We start from the raw sequence: 16,364 nt of genomic DNA, 5'->3' as shown, positions 1-16,364 counted from the left end.
GCATATGCATCAGCGCAGAAATGTTCCCTAATAGAGAATGCAATAAACTTATTGAAACAAAATTTCTATTCTATTATTTTTAATCTTGAAATGGTAATAGCCAAATTTTGTTGCTATGAAGGGGATGGAAATCCACAGATTGGAATGGAGGGTTTAAGTGGCCTTGGAGGTTGTGCTTAGAGTTGCATGCCTTGACAAGGGGTGTTTGGGGGTGATAGACACTGGCAGGGGGGCATGCGGTTTGTTTGAGCGGCATACTTTGGCATGGAAGGCATGAGGAGCCAAAGGGATTGTCTGGAGACTGCATACCTTGGCAGAGCTGTAATGAGGGGGCCATCAAGGATCGTTTGGAGGGGCATACCTTGGTATGAAGGCAAGAGGAGCCATAGTGAATGTTTGGATGGGATATACTATTATGAGGGGCATGATGTAGCATGAATGGTGCATAGGGAGGTATGTGGGACTGATGGAACAAGTCTCATTGCATTGAGGTGGACCTTTTAATCAGCCCATCGCTGTAACCAGCAGTGTCTGTGGCTGCTTCCAAACATTTTTCTGGGTTAGTTGGCTCAACTTCATTTGCACCTTTCCTCTCACAATGATGATTTGATCTTCCTTGGCACATTTTTCCAAGGCGGGCGAGCTAAAGCAGGAATTTTACTAACTTCTTCTGCTTGCTTTGAAGATGAAAGTTCAAGCGCGAATCCCCGGCCTCTGCCAGTGCTAATTTCTAATCAACAATTTGAAGGTGTACAAGAGCCAAGTTGGAAAAACATGTATTTTGAATCTAATGGTCCACAAAGATTTTGGTTGAAGGAACCTTTCAGTGTTGAGCATTCCTGAACACCACCCTCTCCCCATCTAAATTATAGTATGATATCATACTCACAATATGAAAGTACTGCATGAGAAGACTACTTTAATAACTGTTTTAAGAAAATAGGTATTTGCTGTAGATAACAACGAAATAAGTCTGTCCTTTTAAAAATCTTCCCTCTCTTGAACTCACCTGACACCCACCAGCCTTGCGGGTCTACTATTCTTAGCACTTTTCCATGAGTAGTCCCTTCCTAAAGATGGCTAAGCCATTCTGCACTGCAAATGTGGCAATTGCACTCCTCTGCCACTTTGCAACAAACCCACCTCCAGCTGCCATTGAATTTGCTTACTCAAAGACCCCGTGCAAAGTTTTTATGGATCCCAATTTGAGAATCACTTTCTAGCTACTGGACATCAAAAAAGAGTTCCTTTAGCAAAATAAATGTTAGATCATTATTCAAATTTACATTTCTGCTGGTGGGTTATCGAATCCTCTATGTCCTATATGTTAATTTTAATTTATCCTTCTGTCACACACAGTAAATCAAAATATCCAAAGTCTAAATTCAGAAAAGACTAACTGGTTTAATACAGAATTTATGAATGTACCTGATTAATTACATCACTTGGATTACTTTCAAATTGGTTTTCAAAAAATGGATTGAGTTGGCCACTACATTTACTGCTTGTTGAATTTTGAGATGAACTCTTGGGCCACTGATGTGTTTGCTGAGAAGACTTTTTTTGTGCTTTGTACGATTCAGATGGCACACATGATCCGAAAGTACTTGTTATTTTTGTTTGAATATGATCGTTCCTATTAGAAGTACATTCCGTTCTTTCATTCGTGAGAGACCTAATATTTCCTTTCCAAGTATTTCCAGACTGTTGTCTAGCATCTGTGCTAAAATGTAAACAATTCAAGTTAGTAGAGTTTAACATAAGCATTATACATATATGTAAAATGTAACCAAATTCAAATCTTCCAAAGAAAGACATTATCTTAAAAAGATTTCAGAGGCATCTCAATGCAATCTTTGTGTGTTCAGCATACAAAAATCAATGAGACTTTGCTTTACACAGAATACTAAATAAACAAACAGAGGAACCATTGACCAACTAGAAAATTACACAATGTAACTAGCCATCCAAGAATAAAGCTGAAGCAAAATAGGCAAAGTTCAAGCCCGAAGTCCAAAGTATACTCAACCAATAAATGCAACACTCTTATGAAAGAAGGAAAAATAAAAGGCAATTTCCTGCAATACAGTATCACACTTCCACGAGCTTTGTCCCAATGCCAGAGTGATAAAAGCAGCAGCTTTCTCAATAATATTTCAAGTTTGCATGTTCCTCCACACAATAAATAGTTATTTAATATATCGCCCAAATTCTATTTTGTTGCCAGTCACAAGAATGTGCTTAAAGCAGCTTTTTCTTTATATTTGGCTGTTCTGAAGATAACTACTTCATCACTCTTTAAATGATAACAGAGGTTATATGCATCAACATAATTCTACAATTCTGTGGCACATTAGCAAGTTACCACATGAAAATTAAAAAGCTTGAAGTATCCAACAGATCTGGCAGCATCTGGGGAGACAGCAACAGAGTTAACAACAAGGATTTAAGCAGCCCCCAGAAGATGAGTAGGAGATTTAGGGCCAGCAAAAACATGGGAGCTGCAATCGATTAGCTGCCTAATGCAGTCCTGACAATGTCAGAATATTTTACTGACAGCAGGACCAGATATGACGTGGCTGCTCAGCCAAAGGAGGCAGGCAGCTGATTTACGTATGTGAAAGGCCTGATCGGAGCAGTTTGATGTTGCTTTGGCAATGTCTCAACACATGGCAAGCCTGCCAGTTAAATGGAGGTGGCTTTCCAGCAATAGCCAAGCATAATGTCAATGAATGTCTTCCATCCGTGTGGGCCAAAGGGGTCCCTAGCAGGGAAGGCAGTATCCGCAGCCCCAGTGATCTCCCAAGGAATTTTCCTTCCAACCCTCGGCCCTGTGATTCTTTAAATAAAACATTTTGCACGTACTTCCTGTAGCCCTGATATTTGCAATTCTCAGCAGTAAGCACCTACCCCATTGGTGTTTCAGAATTGCCAGCCCTGTGATTGGGTTAGCAACATAAACAACCTGCCTGCTTTCCACAACTGGATGATGTCCAAAAAATTGCTGAGCAGGTCCAGATGTCAGCGTTTGCATGATTAAAACATAATTTTTATGACGCTGGGGTCCTGATGCCCACACAAAATTCAGCCCCACATTTCATGTCAATGACTTATCAATACCTTACATGGCATAAAAATATCTAAAATACAGGTGTGAAGTAGTAGTTTAGATTATTTGTCATCAACGAACTACCATTGATGGTTAGCACTTAAATTCAGTGCCTACATGTTGGGCACAGATTTGGTTGCGTATCACCCTTTTGCTGAAGTGCAGTGCATCACCAGCTGCTTACAGCTTGGCCAGTGCACCATTGTCAACCCTGATATGCTTCAGAAACAAAGTGGATTGTACAGGTCCATTAAATGAATTTGAGTATAATTATGGCTGAGCTGCAAGGTGGACCCTGTGCAGTTCTATTTAAAAGTCCAAACACCAAACTTGCACCAAGAACCCAGTACTTTCCCAGTGTTTTAGAGGTCCTGTGATGAATTCCTAAGAATTTATCTGTGAACATGCTCACTGATGAGCTGGCAAAATAAAAACACCTTTAACCCTGACTTGGTTGTACCACACTCATTCCCAAATTACAAACCATATGGTAGATCCCAGCTTTATAGCCTACTTTCAATGTATGTACAATACCAGTAAATGAGCTGGTGTCAGATGGTGATGATTTTCAGTGCAATTCTGTTGCTCTCCCCTTTGTGTAGGTTTTGGTTATTTGGTATTAGAAGCAGATATTCAGAAGGGGAAAGATTGGTGTGAGGGGAGCTGGAAACAAAAAGGTCCATGATCACAGCATCTACAGCTTGTTCATCATGCGTGTTCTCAGATTGAGTGTGAATTGGGATTTAGGAAGGGTTTTAAAGCAGGAACAAACCAACATTCTCAGTGTTTTCAGCAACACCAGATTGCACTGGCTCAGGAATAAGTAGGACAGCAGTACTGATGATACACACTTGGCTGAGGGATAGGAAACAAAGTAATGGTTAAGTTACTTTTCAGACAAGAAGGTGGTTTGTAGTAGAGTTCCCCAAGGGCCAGAATTAGGACCCTTGGTTTTCTGAACTTAGGTCTCTATTGTGCTAATATCATCCTTAACTAACAGAACCATTCCTCCATCTTTTCCTGGTTTCTGAATGGCAAAGATACTGTGAGTATCCAGGAAGCTGCAAAGTGAGTGACTGCTAAGGAAACAAGAGCCATGATGTGCATCCTGGCCTGGTGCACGAGACACGTGCTTGTCCCTGTGTGAAGGTAGCCGGGCAGTGCATTATAATATAAGATGTTGGTGCCCTTCAATACTGCACTTTGGAGTGCACCAAAAGTATTGAACTGCAGTCTAAGCAACTTGGAGATGTGCCACGATGATGAGGTGAGGCTTGCACATGTCTAATGCCCACATCAGTGAATGAAGAATGCAGGCAGTCATTGTCCCTAAAGCATATGCTCAGGTGTTCGGGAATGCTGGCCAACATACTGACCCTGAGGAGCAACAGGTGAGCTGCAGCCACCAGATAACTACATAGAACTTTCATGTCAGGAATTTTCATCATCTGGTTTCTCTCCACTACCTAGTAAGCTAACAAACAGCATACAAATGCGGTGAAATTAGGCAATAAAGAGGTACGAATCAGGGAAATAGGCCACTCACCACTCACTAACAAGATTTTCATGGAGTCAAAAACTTTGGGTGGAAAAATCAGACTTCTTTTTTGATGTTTAGCATCTCATTTTCCATTCTCACCATATTTACCAATTGCCCAGGTTATGCAGAGGCTGGGTAAAATCCACCCATAGATTCACACTAGTTGTCCCTTCCTCTGACAATCTATTTCTCTCATTTCCTATATTAATACCTTTCTCTTTGACCTTGTCTCTGCCCTTTGATTTACCATGTCTTCTCAAATTTGATCCTTGCACCCAGTCTCTAATTCTTAACTGTATGGTTTATAATGGTTAACATGAACCTTGCCCCAGCATGATTCAGGTGGTGATTGTCCCATCAGGACAGATTCCACTTTCTCCAGTACTGATGCCAGTGCTATACGAAACAGAACCCATTTCTCAAACATCAGTCTTTGAATTATGCATTCATCTCTCTAATTTGATTCAATATGTACCAATTTACATGTGGGTCAGGTAATAATGCAGAGATTATGACCCTTCAGGTCTGTTTCTTAATTTGGTGTTTAGCACCTCATACTTGCTATGCAGGACCTCTATGTTTGAACTGCCTATGTAATTGGCAGCCACACGGACCACAATGATCAGATCCTCCCCTTCACACTGAAAGTTTCTCTCTAGCCCTAAGTAAATGTCTCAAAACTTGGCTCTGGCAGGTAACACAGTCATCTGGACTCTCATTCTTTGCTGCAAAGAAAGTTTTCAATCCACCTCATATTTCTGCTACTACTCGTACATTCCATTTTACTTCCCCTTTTGAATGGCTTCCTGTACAACAGTTCAATGGTCAGTTAGCTCATCCACCCTGCAGGCTTCAATATCATCCAGATAAACTGAGAGAACTGTAAACTTAATGTTTTAACGAAGATCTGTAGCTCGAGTTGCAGTTGGAGTTGTTGGTTGGTTCGCTGAGCTGACTGGTTTTCATGCAAACGTTTCATCTCCCTTCTAGGTTACATCATCAGTGCTGCGTGGCCTCCATTCAAGCATTTTTCTGTCCCGGTTTACCACTGATGCAATTAACAAACATGTTGAAATAGACCCCATCTACATACCCGAATGGTATAAAACCGGAAACAAGACTGCCCACCGTGACAGACTGGACCATATAAATTCAGAGCGGGACAGAACAACAGCACTTCAATGGAGGCTACACAGCACTGATGATGTCACCTAGAAGGGAGACGAAACGTTTGCATGAAAGCCAGTCAACTCGGCGAACCAACCAACAACTCCAACTGTAAACTTTTTGAAATATTGCAAAGGCAGAGGCTCCTGTGCTCCGGCCCTCTGGGTCCCCTTACTGCCTTACTCTCAGTGACAATTTCCTGTCTCTGAACACTGACCAAAACAGACAGCCCAAACCTTGGAGATGTGACTGCCTCCTCGTATAAAGAATCCAGATAATATTCTCCGTCCCTGATGCATTGCAGTATCTGCAGTTCAGCCTTCAGCTCAGGCTGCTCGAACGTCAAAAACTTGTCACAGAAGTGTTTGCTCTGGAACAAACTAGTATCTAGGAATTTCCACATGCTGCAGCTGTGACAAATCACTTGTCCTGCCATCCTTAAAGGTGCTCTAAGGATCTAAGTAATTATATTATTCAGTTTATATTTTATACTACCTGACCTTACTACTAGATACTGTTTTGAACCTTAGCAAGATAATAAACGGGGCAACACAGTGGTTCAATGGTTAGCACTACTGCCTCACAGCACCAGGGACCTGGGTTCGATTCCACCCTTGGGCGACTGTCTGTGTGGAGTTTGCACATTCTCCCTGCAACTGCATGAGTTTCCTCCGGGTGCTCCGGTTTCCTCCCATAATCCAAAGATGTGCTGGTTAGGTGGATTGGCCATGCTAAATTGCCTGCAGTGTTCAGGGATGTGTAGATTAGGGGGATGGGTCCTGGTGGGATGCTCGGAATGTCATTATGGACTGGTTGGGCCAAAGAGCCTGTTTCCACACTGTAAGGATTCTATCATGGTGATAAATTACTAGACACGCATTATATGACCAGCATCTTTTCTTGTAGCAGACTAAGAATCAGCTCCTGACGCTGTGATGTTTGTCATTTGACTTCTTGTTTTTCTAACCTATAGTTATACTGTGCATAGCTGTAATGTAACTCTTTTCTTCATTTCTCTATTCTGTAACTAAGGACTGTACCAAGGTTCTCTGTATATTAGATGACATCATGTGCTAGGTGGCACTATTACACTGTAACTAATCTTGTAACTGAAGAAGCTGTACCTACGTACTTCTGTACCTAAGACGGCGCTGTAAGTGATGACTTATCAACTTTTCACTGTACTCATTTGAGTACATGTTACAATAAAGCTAATTCAATTCAATTGAAAAAGCTAAGGAAGAAGCAAAAGCTACAGAACAATTCTTACCTAGCTCCCTGAACTTCCTTAATCACTTAACTCTGGCAATCTATTTTAAGTCACACTCAAGTGGTAAATCACACTACTTTGGCCTTTCTTATGTGCTCCCAGAACAAAGACCTATCTTCTCACTTAATGATGATACAGTTCCACCTAGTTCTTAATTAAATTGTTCTTTCACTGGAAGCCTTGTTACAACCCTACTTAAGGCAAGCAACTATTGAATTTAAAGTGGAGATTCCAGTTTAATAGCAACTACAAAATAAAAAAAGCTTATACTTTCTTTATCAACAACTGCACATTCATACCTAGGTCAAACTGAGTTTGCTAGCTGAATTTATATTTTTTTCCTATCCAGAAGTGCTCTTGCAGACAACTGAAAGGCTTTTTTACTATCACGAAATCACCCATAGTATTTTTTCATCTATTAACAACGACGAGTAAACCACCCGTATTTAGCTGAATTTAACTGCTCCTAAAACAAAAGACCTAGCTGATTCATTTAATGAGAATCCAGTTTCATTTAGTCCTTAATTAAGTTGATCTTTCACCAGAATCCATGCTACAATGCCGCTTAAGGCTGGCAACTACAACATTTAAACTGCAGATTTCTGTTTAATATCAACTATAAACTGTAAAGTAAATTAGATCTATACAAAATAAAAATACAGATTTACTTACCCAACAACTGCATGCACTCAGTCCTTGTAACAGTAACAGGAGTGTCATGCACTCTGTAGTGTGATGTGGTGTGATAGCAGGAGATGTCATGTGAAGATGCATTCAATGAACTCATTAGGCTTCTGGTGGCATTGTTTTCAAGTTTCCAGTACCAAACGCTGGCAACTGACCTCTTTAACTACCAGTCTCATTCTTTTCTGAGGGTTACCCCCTTGAGAGCAAACCATGCTCCCTGACCCAAAAGAAGTAAGCTATTTTTAGCGAGTTTAGCCCAGTGAGTTTATTCATTCCCCATGAGTTGCAGTGTAGGATCTTACAAATGACAGTAGAAACATAACTTTTTGCTATCATTAAGATCACATTATAATGGCAAATCTTCAAAACATTACTTCTGAAAAAAACTGAAAAAAAACGATATAATCTGCAAACCTCCACTGTAATTGAGAGATAAGTACATGTGAATGGAAACAAGAGAAGAAAAATGACTAAAAAGCTAAATAAACCACATTACACAATCCACTTACTTCCACCCTGTCATTTTGCTTTGTCCTGCAATGTTGGATCCACCAGAAAACTGCCTTTGTACCTGACTTTGTTGTCGTGGAGGTACCTGTTGCTGAAGCTGACTGGAAAATGAAAAATTTGTATACTTATTGTTTAAATTAGTATGTTATTTTATATTAGCCAAAATAGTACCGCTTTCACGGTTTCATAATCACATGATTAGTTGTCTGCAATATGTCACTGTCTGCTATTACACCCTCACTAAAGAAATGAAAACTTGCAGAAATACCTATGGTTGCATATAGTATCAAAGACATCGTACGTTCATTTTACCGAAACATAACTGCATCTCACATTTCAGACATTATTGCTAAGCCTCTTTTGTGCTGTACGGTATCATTTGAATTCATTGAGTCTGTTACTATTTTATATCTCGGTGTGTGCTTTCTCATGTAAATAATGCAATGGAATCTATGTATTACAGCAGACTGTAATGCACAGAGTACAAGTGCCACGAAAATTCCCTGTTGCTGCAATATAATGCTGACAAAACGAATGTACACGACCTTTTAAAAATGTAATTTAACAACCTTTTACTGTCACATGTAGGTTCCTGAATTGGCAATCACATCATATTGTATGATACTGTCAATTTCTAACCCCATTAAGATGGAAATAAATTTAATTATAGTTTTCAAGAACAAAACAAATTAAAAGCAGCAACTGGCTAGGATCACGTTATACAGCAACGTGAGCTCTCAGGCTGAATTCTCCCAGCTCCATTGTGGCAGGTTTGGGGGCTGTACCAGATGTCCCACCATTGCATTCTGACTGCTAAGGATCTTTCACCTTTTTTTTTCCTAATCAACCTGTTCAAAGATGTTATTACACACTTGGAGAGCAGGTGAGACTTGAACCTGGGTCTCCCAGTCCAAGGGTAGGGATGCTACCACAGCACCTCAAGAGGGCCCTGAGGATCTTCCATAGGTGTTGACTGGGATTAGGACCAGTTGTCTGCTCTACTAAAGCTGACAGCCAATTAATTTAACTAAATCCCCAATTAGGAGTAATTTTGCCACTCCATTCACTTTTTGCCACTAGCGGAGCAGTAACCCTGTTCCCTGCCATCCAAGTTCCTCATGCAAAGGCCACCAGCTCAATGGAAGTAGTGTCACTGCTAAAGGTGACGGGATAATGAGAACTACCCTAAGAGGTTCTAAGTTCCAGTGATGGAGCTGTGGACAAGATGACTGAACAATTCATCCAAAGGGATCACGCCATAACTCCATTGGATCCAACAGCTTTGGCCCTTATAAATTTTTGCTTCTAGATCTCCAAAGGTGCCTCCAGGTTGAGGCAGTCTCATAGTCCACAATTAGCCTCAGCAGCACTGATGTCAGCAGCTATGGGTTTGGAATCTGTATTTGGCCTCAAAATAAGGGTCCTGAATCCCATAATAAAATTCAGGCCTTTGATCATGTTCCATTTTGTAACACACTGCAAAAGGAACATGAAGAGATATGTTTGTCTGTATCGCTAAATCAACTGAAACAAAGTCATCTAAGAAGATGTTATCTTTGGCTAGCCAATTTTGCATAGACCAGTCATTGAGTTATAGAGTCATACAGCATGGAAACAGACCCTTAGTTCCAACTCATCCATGTTGACCAAGTTTTCCAGACTAAACTAGTCACTTTTGCCTCATATTCCTCATATTTCCCTCGCTCATATTCCTCTAAACCTTTCCTTTCATGAACCTATCTGAAAGTCTTTTAAATGTTGTAATTGTACCTGCATCTATCACTTCCTCTGTCAGTTCATTCCACCCTCTGTGTAAAAAAGTAGCCCCTCAAGTCTCTTTTAAATCTTTCTCCTCTGACCTTAAAAATATGTACCCTAGTTTTGAACTCCCCCACCTTTGCTATTCACCTTACTATGCCCCTCAAATCTTCAATCTCCCACACTCCAGGGAAAAAAAAGTCCCAGCATCTCCAGCCTCTCCTTATAACTCAAAACATTCCAGTCCTGGAAACATCCTGGTAAATTTTTTGTGAACCCTCCCCAATTTTATAATATCCTTCCTACAGCAGGGCAATCAGAACTGCATAGTACTCCAAAAGTAGCCTCACCAATGTCCTTCACAACCTCAACATGACGTCCCAACTCGTATACTCAAAGTTCTAGAGCAATAAAGACAAGGGTGCTGAACACCTTCCTAACCACCCTGGCTATCTGTGATGCAACTTTCAAAGAACTATGTACCTGAACCCCTAGGTTTCTGTTCGACAACGCTACCCAGGGCCCTATCATTAATTGTATAAAGTCCTGCCTTTGTTTGTTTTTACCAAAATGCAATATCTCGCCTTGATCCAAATTAAACTCCATCTGCTACTAACTGATCAAGATCTCATTGTAATCATAGATAACCTTCTCCAGTGTTGACTACACCACAATTTTGGTGTCATCCGCAAACTTACTAATCATGTCTCCTAACTTTCCATCCAAGTTGTTTGAATAAATGACAAACAAGGATTTCAAAGCAGAATTAAGTAGGGTTACTTATGATGAAAGCTGTATGTTAACCTTGTGTTGCCTGCGTGCAGAGGAAGGATAAATTTCAAGGGCCCAACTCCTACTTCTAGCCTGGGTCCCCAGTCCTTTGTCCAACCCAAGTTTAGTAAGCCCCGTCCCTAGCTCAAGCATATTAACCTCACCCTCAACCCGAGCACAGTGGCTTCCCTAGCATCCCAGGCCTCAGTTATTAGACCCCACTCTCCTGGGCCCTGGGAGCATGCAGCACTTCTGATTTGCTTTGTGCCTCAGCAACTGGCCCAAAACTCTAAGGGGCTAGTACCAATTAAAGTCACCATGCACAATTTGAATCCCAGCTGTACTTTACGCAGAAGTGCTTGTGACAGCAGCAGGTGCTGAAAAGATCTTCAAGTCAGTCACTGTCCAGACAGCAGTCCCAGCAGATGGTTACAGAATAGCAAGCAGTCATCACCAGAGATATGATTCATAGGAAGCCATGTTAAAAAATAATCTCTAATTTCCACAATGAACTTTCAATAAGCTCTTTTAAAGAAATCACTCCAGGCATTTCCATAAAACTTAAAGTATAGCCAATTTCTGCAATCCTTCAAAACAAAGTTTCTTTATAACATATCCAATACCAGATTTTATAATTACATCTAAATACAAAAATTCCTATTTGTGTTTAATACTCAAATTCTGACATGAACATGTAAATCACTTACTTCCAGCTGTTCTTACTGTTTTGTCTTGTGATGTTAGATTCATGAGAAAACTTTCTCTGTTCTTGAATTTGTTGATGCTGAGATAAATGTTGTTGAAGTTGGCTAAAAGGTAGCATTTAAGTAATTAAAATTCAATAAGAGAAAACCGTAACAGTGATTAGGCTCCTATAGCCATTCATTTTATTTTAAGTAATGCATCAATACTTTGATACATTAGTGTTGTTCAAATACTAATGTATCAAAGTATTATTCATATATAATATAGCAAGTTATTATAATGAAATTATAAATTAACAAAAATTGTTAAAGAAACAGTCAGATCTAATATTTTCCACATTCACTTTTTTCAAGCAATATTAATTTATATATAGAACATAAACACAATCAAGTTAACATCCAATATAACCTAATTAGAATTATCTGCAATTTCTCTCACTATTGTAACAGATATTGATGTCCCTACGACTGCCTTTCAAACTATTTACATTTTTTGATTGCCAATAAAAACACTGAAAATACTAAACAATTGGGATCTGTATAATTTTGTATGCTGCCATTCAACACTCAAGATATGCTGGCATTTGTAAGAAACCATGTACTGAACTACAACTGTTTAAATAACATTGGCAAAAAAAAATCTTCCAGAGCTACTAGAATGATATCAGTAGGTCAAAGTTTAAGCTGCATTCACTTCATGTCACAATTCGGTCCGTACTACCAGTATTGAGAAATTCTCTTCAGCATGCACTGGGAGGTAAAACTGACCACCAAAGCCAAATTATAAGTCAAAATGTCATGTGTATCATAAAAATATAGCATAAGAAAATAGCAAGAACAAAACAAAAAACTGAGACAAGCTGTACAGATTGCCAAAGGAATAGACAGTTTAAAAAGTTTTTTTTCTTGATTTTCTTGAACACATGCTAGACGTAATGGTTAACTGTCACAGAAATTTTAAAAATTGTTCACCATCAATTCTAATAAATGATGCCAAGAGATGTCCTGACCAGAACTTTTTTATTTCTAGTTCAAATTTTCAGCAGACACTCTTTCTTTAAATTCCTGTAACTTAAATAGGAAAAATAAGCTCACTGATTTCACAATGCATTCTGCCAGGCCAACTTTAGCATTTGTGGATTTTTTTTCCACAGCATATTTATATAACCCTGACTGCTATTTTGTCTTATCTGTTCAGGTCTAGTTACGCAATGGTGGGCAATATTTGCAATTTTTTGAATAACTCAAAGGTTGGTGTGCAAAGGTGGCTGGTTTTATCCTGTAGTCTGTATTTTAGTTAAAGCAGAGCTGTAAGGGAGAAACACTGTGACTGAAATTGAGAACTGTGCAACACAGAAAAATGAACAACATAGGGATACTTCGGAAATGAATCAGCAAAAACTGTACTGTGATGGCACTTTTGCATCCTAGAAGCATTCTCACTCAGGCTTTGAGGGACTGGATGTCTTATGTACAGGGCATCAATTTCATAATTTTGTCAATTGCTTTGAAGCTTCAAACAGAACATACTTGTATATTACTATAAGATGATTGTCGTCATATTTGGGCAAACTGGTTCAAACATGCCAAAATTCTCCTTTCCTGTACCTTTTCTGTATCTGTATTATCTTAGATGCACATAAGCTCCTAACGTATTTCCAAATCAAAACTCTTTTAGCAGATACTTTTCACAGTATAGTTAGCAAAACAGTAGCTAATCACATTGTTTAAAATGAGAAGGAAGTAGTTCTGAAAGGGACAGATCTACTTCTGAGCCAAAAAGTCTGAGCTGAAGTTCCATCTGCTCCAGAAGTGTGTTATAATACATCTGAACAGGCAGATTAAAAGAGTGTGAAGGCCACACTTGACGTTGCATTACTTGTTGCTGATGTCTGAGAAAATATCTAAAAAGGACCGATAACCAGCACCTCCTGCATCTAGATACCACCCTGCCTCATCCCAGGTAGAGTCCTCAGACAACAGCATATCTCCCTAGATTAAATGTAAAGTGATTTTTGTCTTTGGGACCTATATTTTACTAAGGCAATAATCAAGGGTTTTCAAGCAATCAAAAAACAATTAATAATTTTTTAAAAAATTTGATTGAAGAAAAAACCAATTTCAGTGAATTTAAAACAGAACTCTCCTAGAAGAAAGTGCTGGGGAATCTCACCAAGTCTGGCAGCATCTGTGGAGAGAAATACAGAGTTAATTTGGGTCCATTATGACTTTTCTTCAGAACTGTAAAGTTCTCTCCAGGATCAACTGGACTGAAAGACTGACAAGCAAAACTGTAAAGGAACAAAGGCAGCCTTTAAGAAAAAGATAGCTTGCGTACAGTTGAAATGCGTTCTGACACAGGGAAACGTAGGGAAAACAAAGCAAGTGCTTCTTGGATGATATATGTGATGAAGAATAAGATGAATCAGAAAAAGGGTCAGCATGGCAGATGTCAGGTTGGTAATATATTAGAACCAGATTTAAAATAGGAATGCAAGAGTGCTGTTAGAAAAGGAAATAAGAGATGCAAAGAGAAAATGGAATAAGACAATGGCAGCTAATACAAATGAGAAACCAATAATCTTCCACAAGGATATAACAATAAAAGATTATTAAGAGGAATGGTAGAAGTGTTTAGAAACTAAAAAGGGGTGCAGAAATGGAAACAGAAGGTATGGCTAAAGTGTTAATTGAATATTTTGGAACTGTCTTTGTCAAGGAAGAAGAGACTGCTAGAATTATAGAAAATAATAGGTACTTCAACTATCAGATAGGCTAAAAATTAACAAAGCAGAGATATGAGTAAACTGACTGTATTTAAAATTGATAAGTTGTTAAAAATGAATGGGAATCATCTGAGAAGGTTGACGAAGACATGGGAAACAAGGGTGGAAATTTTGGGGTTACAAGCCATATCCTTCCTGTCCTCCTTCAATATAATGTAGCTGGTACTTCCGCACAAACACAGTCAACTTAAAAGATGCCAACGCTTAAACTGCAAAAGCTACTTGTGATGGGCAATTTTCAGAAATTGGCCAAAATCCATCTCCAGCATTCCACCGGATGGAAAGAACCTGATATACACACAGGTTGTTTTCTTCAATACACAGGCCACATAATAAGTTTGCATCAATAAACTGTAAACATAACTACAGATTTGGAGCCTTTGTGTCTGTATATGCCTCACACTCCTTGCAAATGCTAATCCCAGAGAACCGTTTTTTGGTCAAAGCAACAATGATCTGATACAGTAAAGTCCTGCCATTCACTTGCTCGCCCTTTCCAAATTTGCTTATCCTTGCAAGCCTTTCCATGTACCTTTAGACCAACCCAACCCCAACGTTCACTCATGTGGTTTACCAAGTATAAATCTGCATACTGCAAGGTTGTTGATTTGTTTGCCAAGCTGGTAGGTTGGTTTGCTGATGTTTCATCACCATTCTAGGTAACATCATCAGTGTGCCTACGATGAAGTGTTGTTGGTCTGCCCCGCTTGTTATTTATGTGGTCCGGTCTGATAAGATGGTTGGCCTCATTTCCGGTTCTGCAAACTGCGCTTGTGTCGCTTATTGCACAAGCATAGCTGCCTTTTTTAACCACAGTTCACTTAGTACTGCTCTCTTTCAACTTTGAGACATGGTCATTTGCTTGAAGTACATGCACTGTCTTTGGTACATATGCAGTCTGGTATATGGTGCAGGTGTAACACATCGCATGATGCCACAAAGCAACATGTTCACCCCCTCAACTGATCACTACTGACAACCATGAAAAGGTTCCCAGCTTTGTGTCTGCGCTAAAAGGCAAGGAAAGACAGAAGTACATTTTGAGGGGCCAAAAAACAAAAAGGCAAGGCATGGATGCTGTGAGCATCCCGGTAGCCATAAAGTGGGTGAGTGCTAAGAAGCGAGTGAATAGCCCTGAAATGCAGCTTGGTCCAATCCATGAGCTGGTGCCCATTTTTGAATACTAAGTGTCCTTGCAGCAGCATTCCAATGATAGCTGTCGGTTCATTCCAAAACACAGCATTAAAGTGCAGAACTGTACTGTACGTGGATGGGAGATGTGCCATTTTAATGTAGAGAGACCAGAATATGTCCATGGATGGGGTGTCTGCACTTGCTGTCCATGGAACGTGCCCTGAGATGCTGGTAACTGATGTCCAAGATGAAGTTCCAAAGGTGCAAGCAGTGAGTTGGTATCGACACTGACTTATAATTTGGGAATTCTCGGCATCTAGTTTGTATCAGGTGAATCAGACAACAGGAGACAGCACATTACTGAATTGAAATTAAGTAATAATGAATGGTAATGAGTGACAATCCATGCCAACAGGCCTCTCACCATTCACTAGTGAGAATCTCGTCTGGTCTTCCAGGACATGGTTGGAAAATGAGACATTTTAGTATTTACACTGAGAAGTGTCTCGCTGGACATCTCACTCGATTTCCTTAAATTTCTTTCTATAGCCCATGTCAATCAGGACCCGGGAAGATTCTGCCTATGGAAGTCTATTACACTTAAAAGATTGATGTCATGTTGTTTAATAAAATCAGAATTGAAGAAATTATTTATTTTAGGTATCTTAAAATTAAATAGCTTAAAAGCATTCAATGAATTCTGTAAGACGGTTAAACCCATTAGGTCAGAGCAGGCTATGTGACAATTTGAAACTTGCTACCACAGGAAGGGGAAGCTCGATAAGTACTTAAAAGCGAAAACAATCAATGATTACAATAGTATATTTAAATGAAAAAAATGGGATGAGGCTTAAAAGAGAAAAATATCAGTGTTGTCTGGTTGGACAGCGTCCTGCTTCTGTGTCTTATATCCTATGGAATCCTGTCC

General features: G+C 39.5%; 1 protein-coding gene across 1 annotated transcript in view; it reads right to left on the bottom strand.

Annotated features, from left to right (window-relative positions):
• The window catches only part of LOC109914017 (spermatogenesis-associated protein 22), a 50,576-nt gene that overhangs the window by 28,130 nt on the left and 6,082 nt on the right, over nt 1-16,364 (bottom strand). The window contains exons 4-7 of the mRNA XM_048612347.1: nt 13,690-13,704; nt 11,520-11,621; nt 8,283-8,384; nt 1,429-1,723 (exon numbers count right to left, since the gene is read on the bottom strand). Coding sequence (XP_048468304.1) covers nt 1,429-1,723; nt 8,283-8,384; nt 11,520-11,621; nt 13,690-13,704 — 514 coding nt within the window. The remainder of the gene's footprint in view (nt 1-1,428; nt 1,724-8,282; nt 8,385-11,519; nt 11,622-13,689; nt 13,705-16,364) is intronic.

Source organism: Rhincodon typus, chromosome 26 (assembly GCF_021869965.1).
Source record: "Rhincodon typus isolate 14 chromosome 26, sRhiTyp1.1, whole genome shotgun sequence".
Taxonomy (NCBI): domain Eukaryota; kingdom Metazoa; phylum Chordata; class Chondrichthyes; order Orectolobiformes; family Rhincodontidae; genus Rhincodon; species Rhincodon typus.
This window is presented reverse-complemented; position numbering and strand designations above follow the sequence as displayed.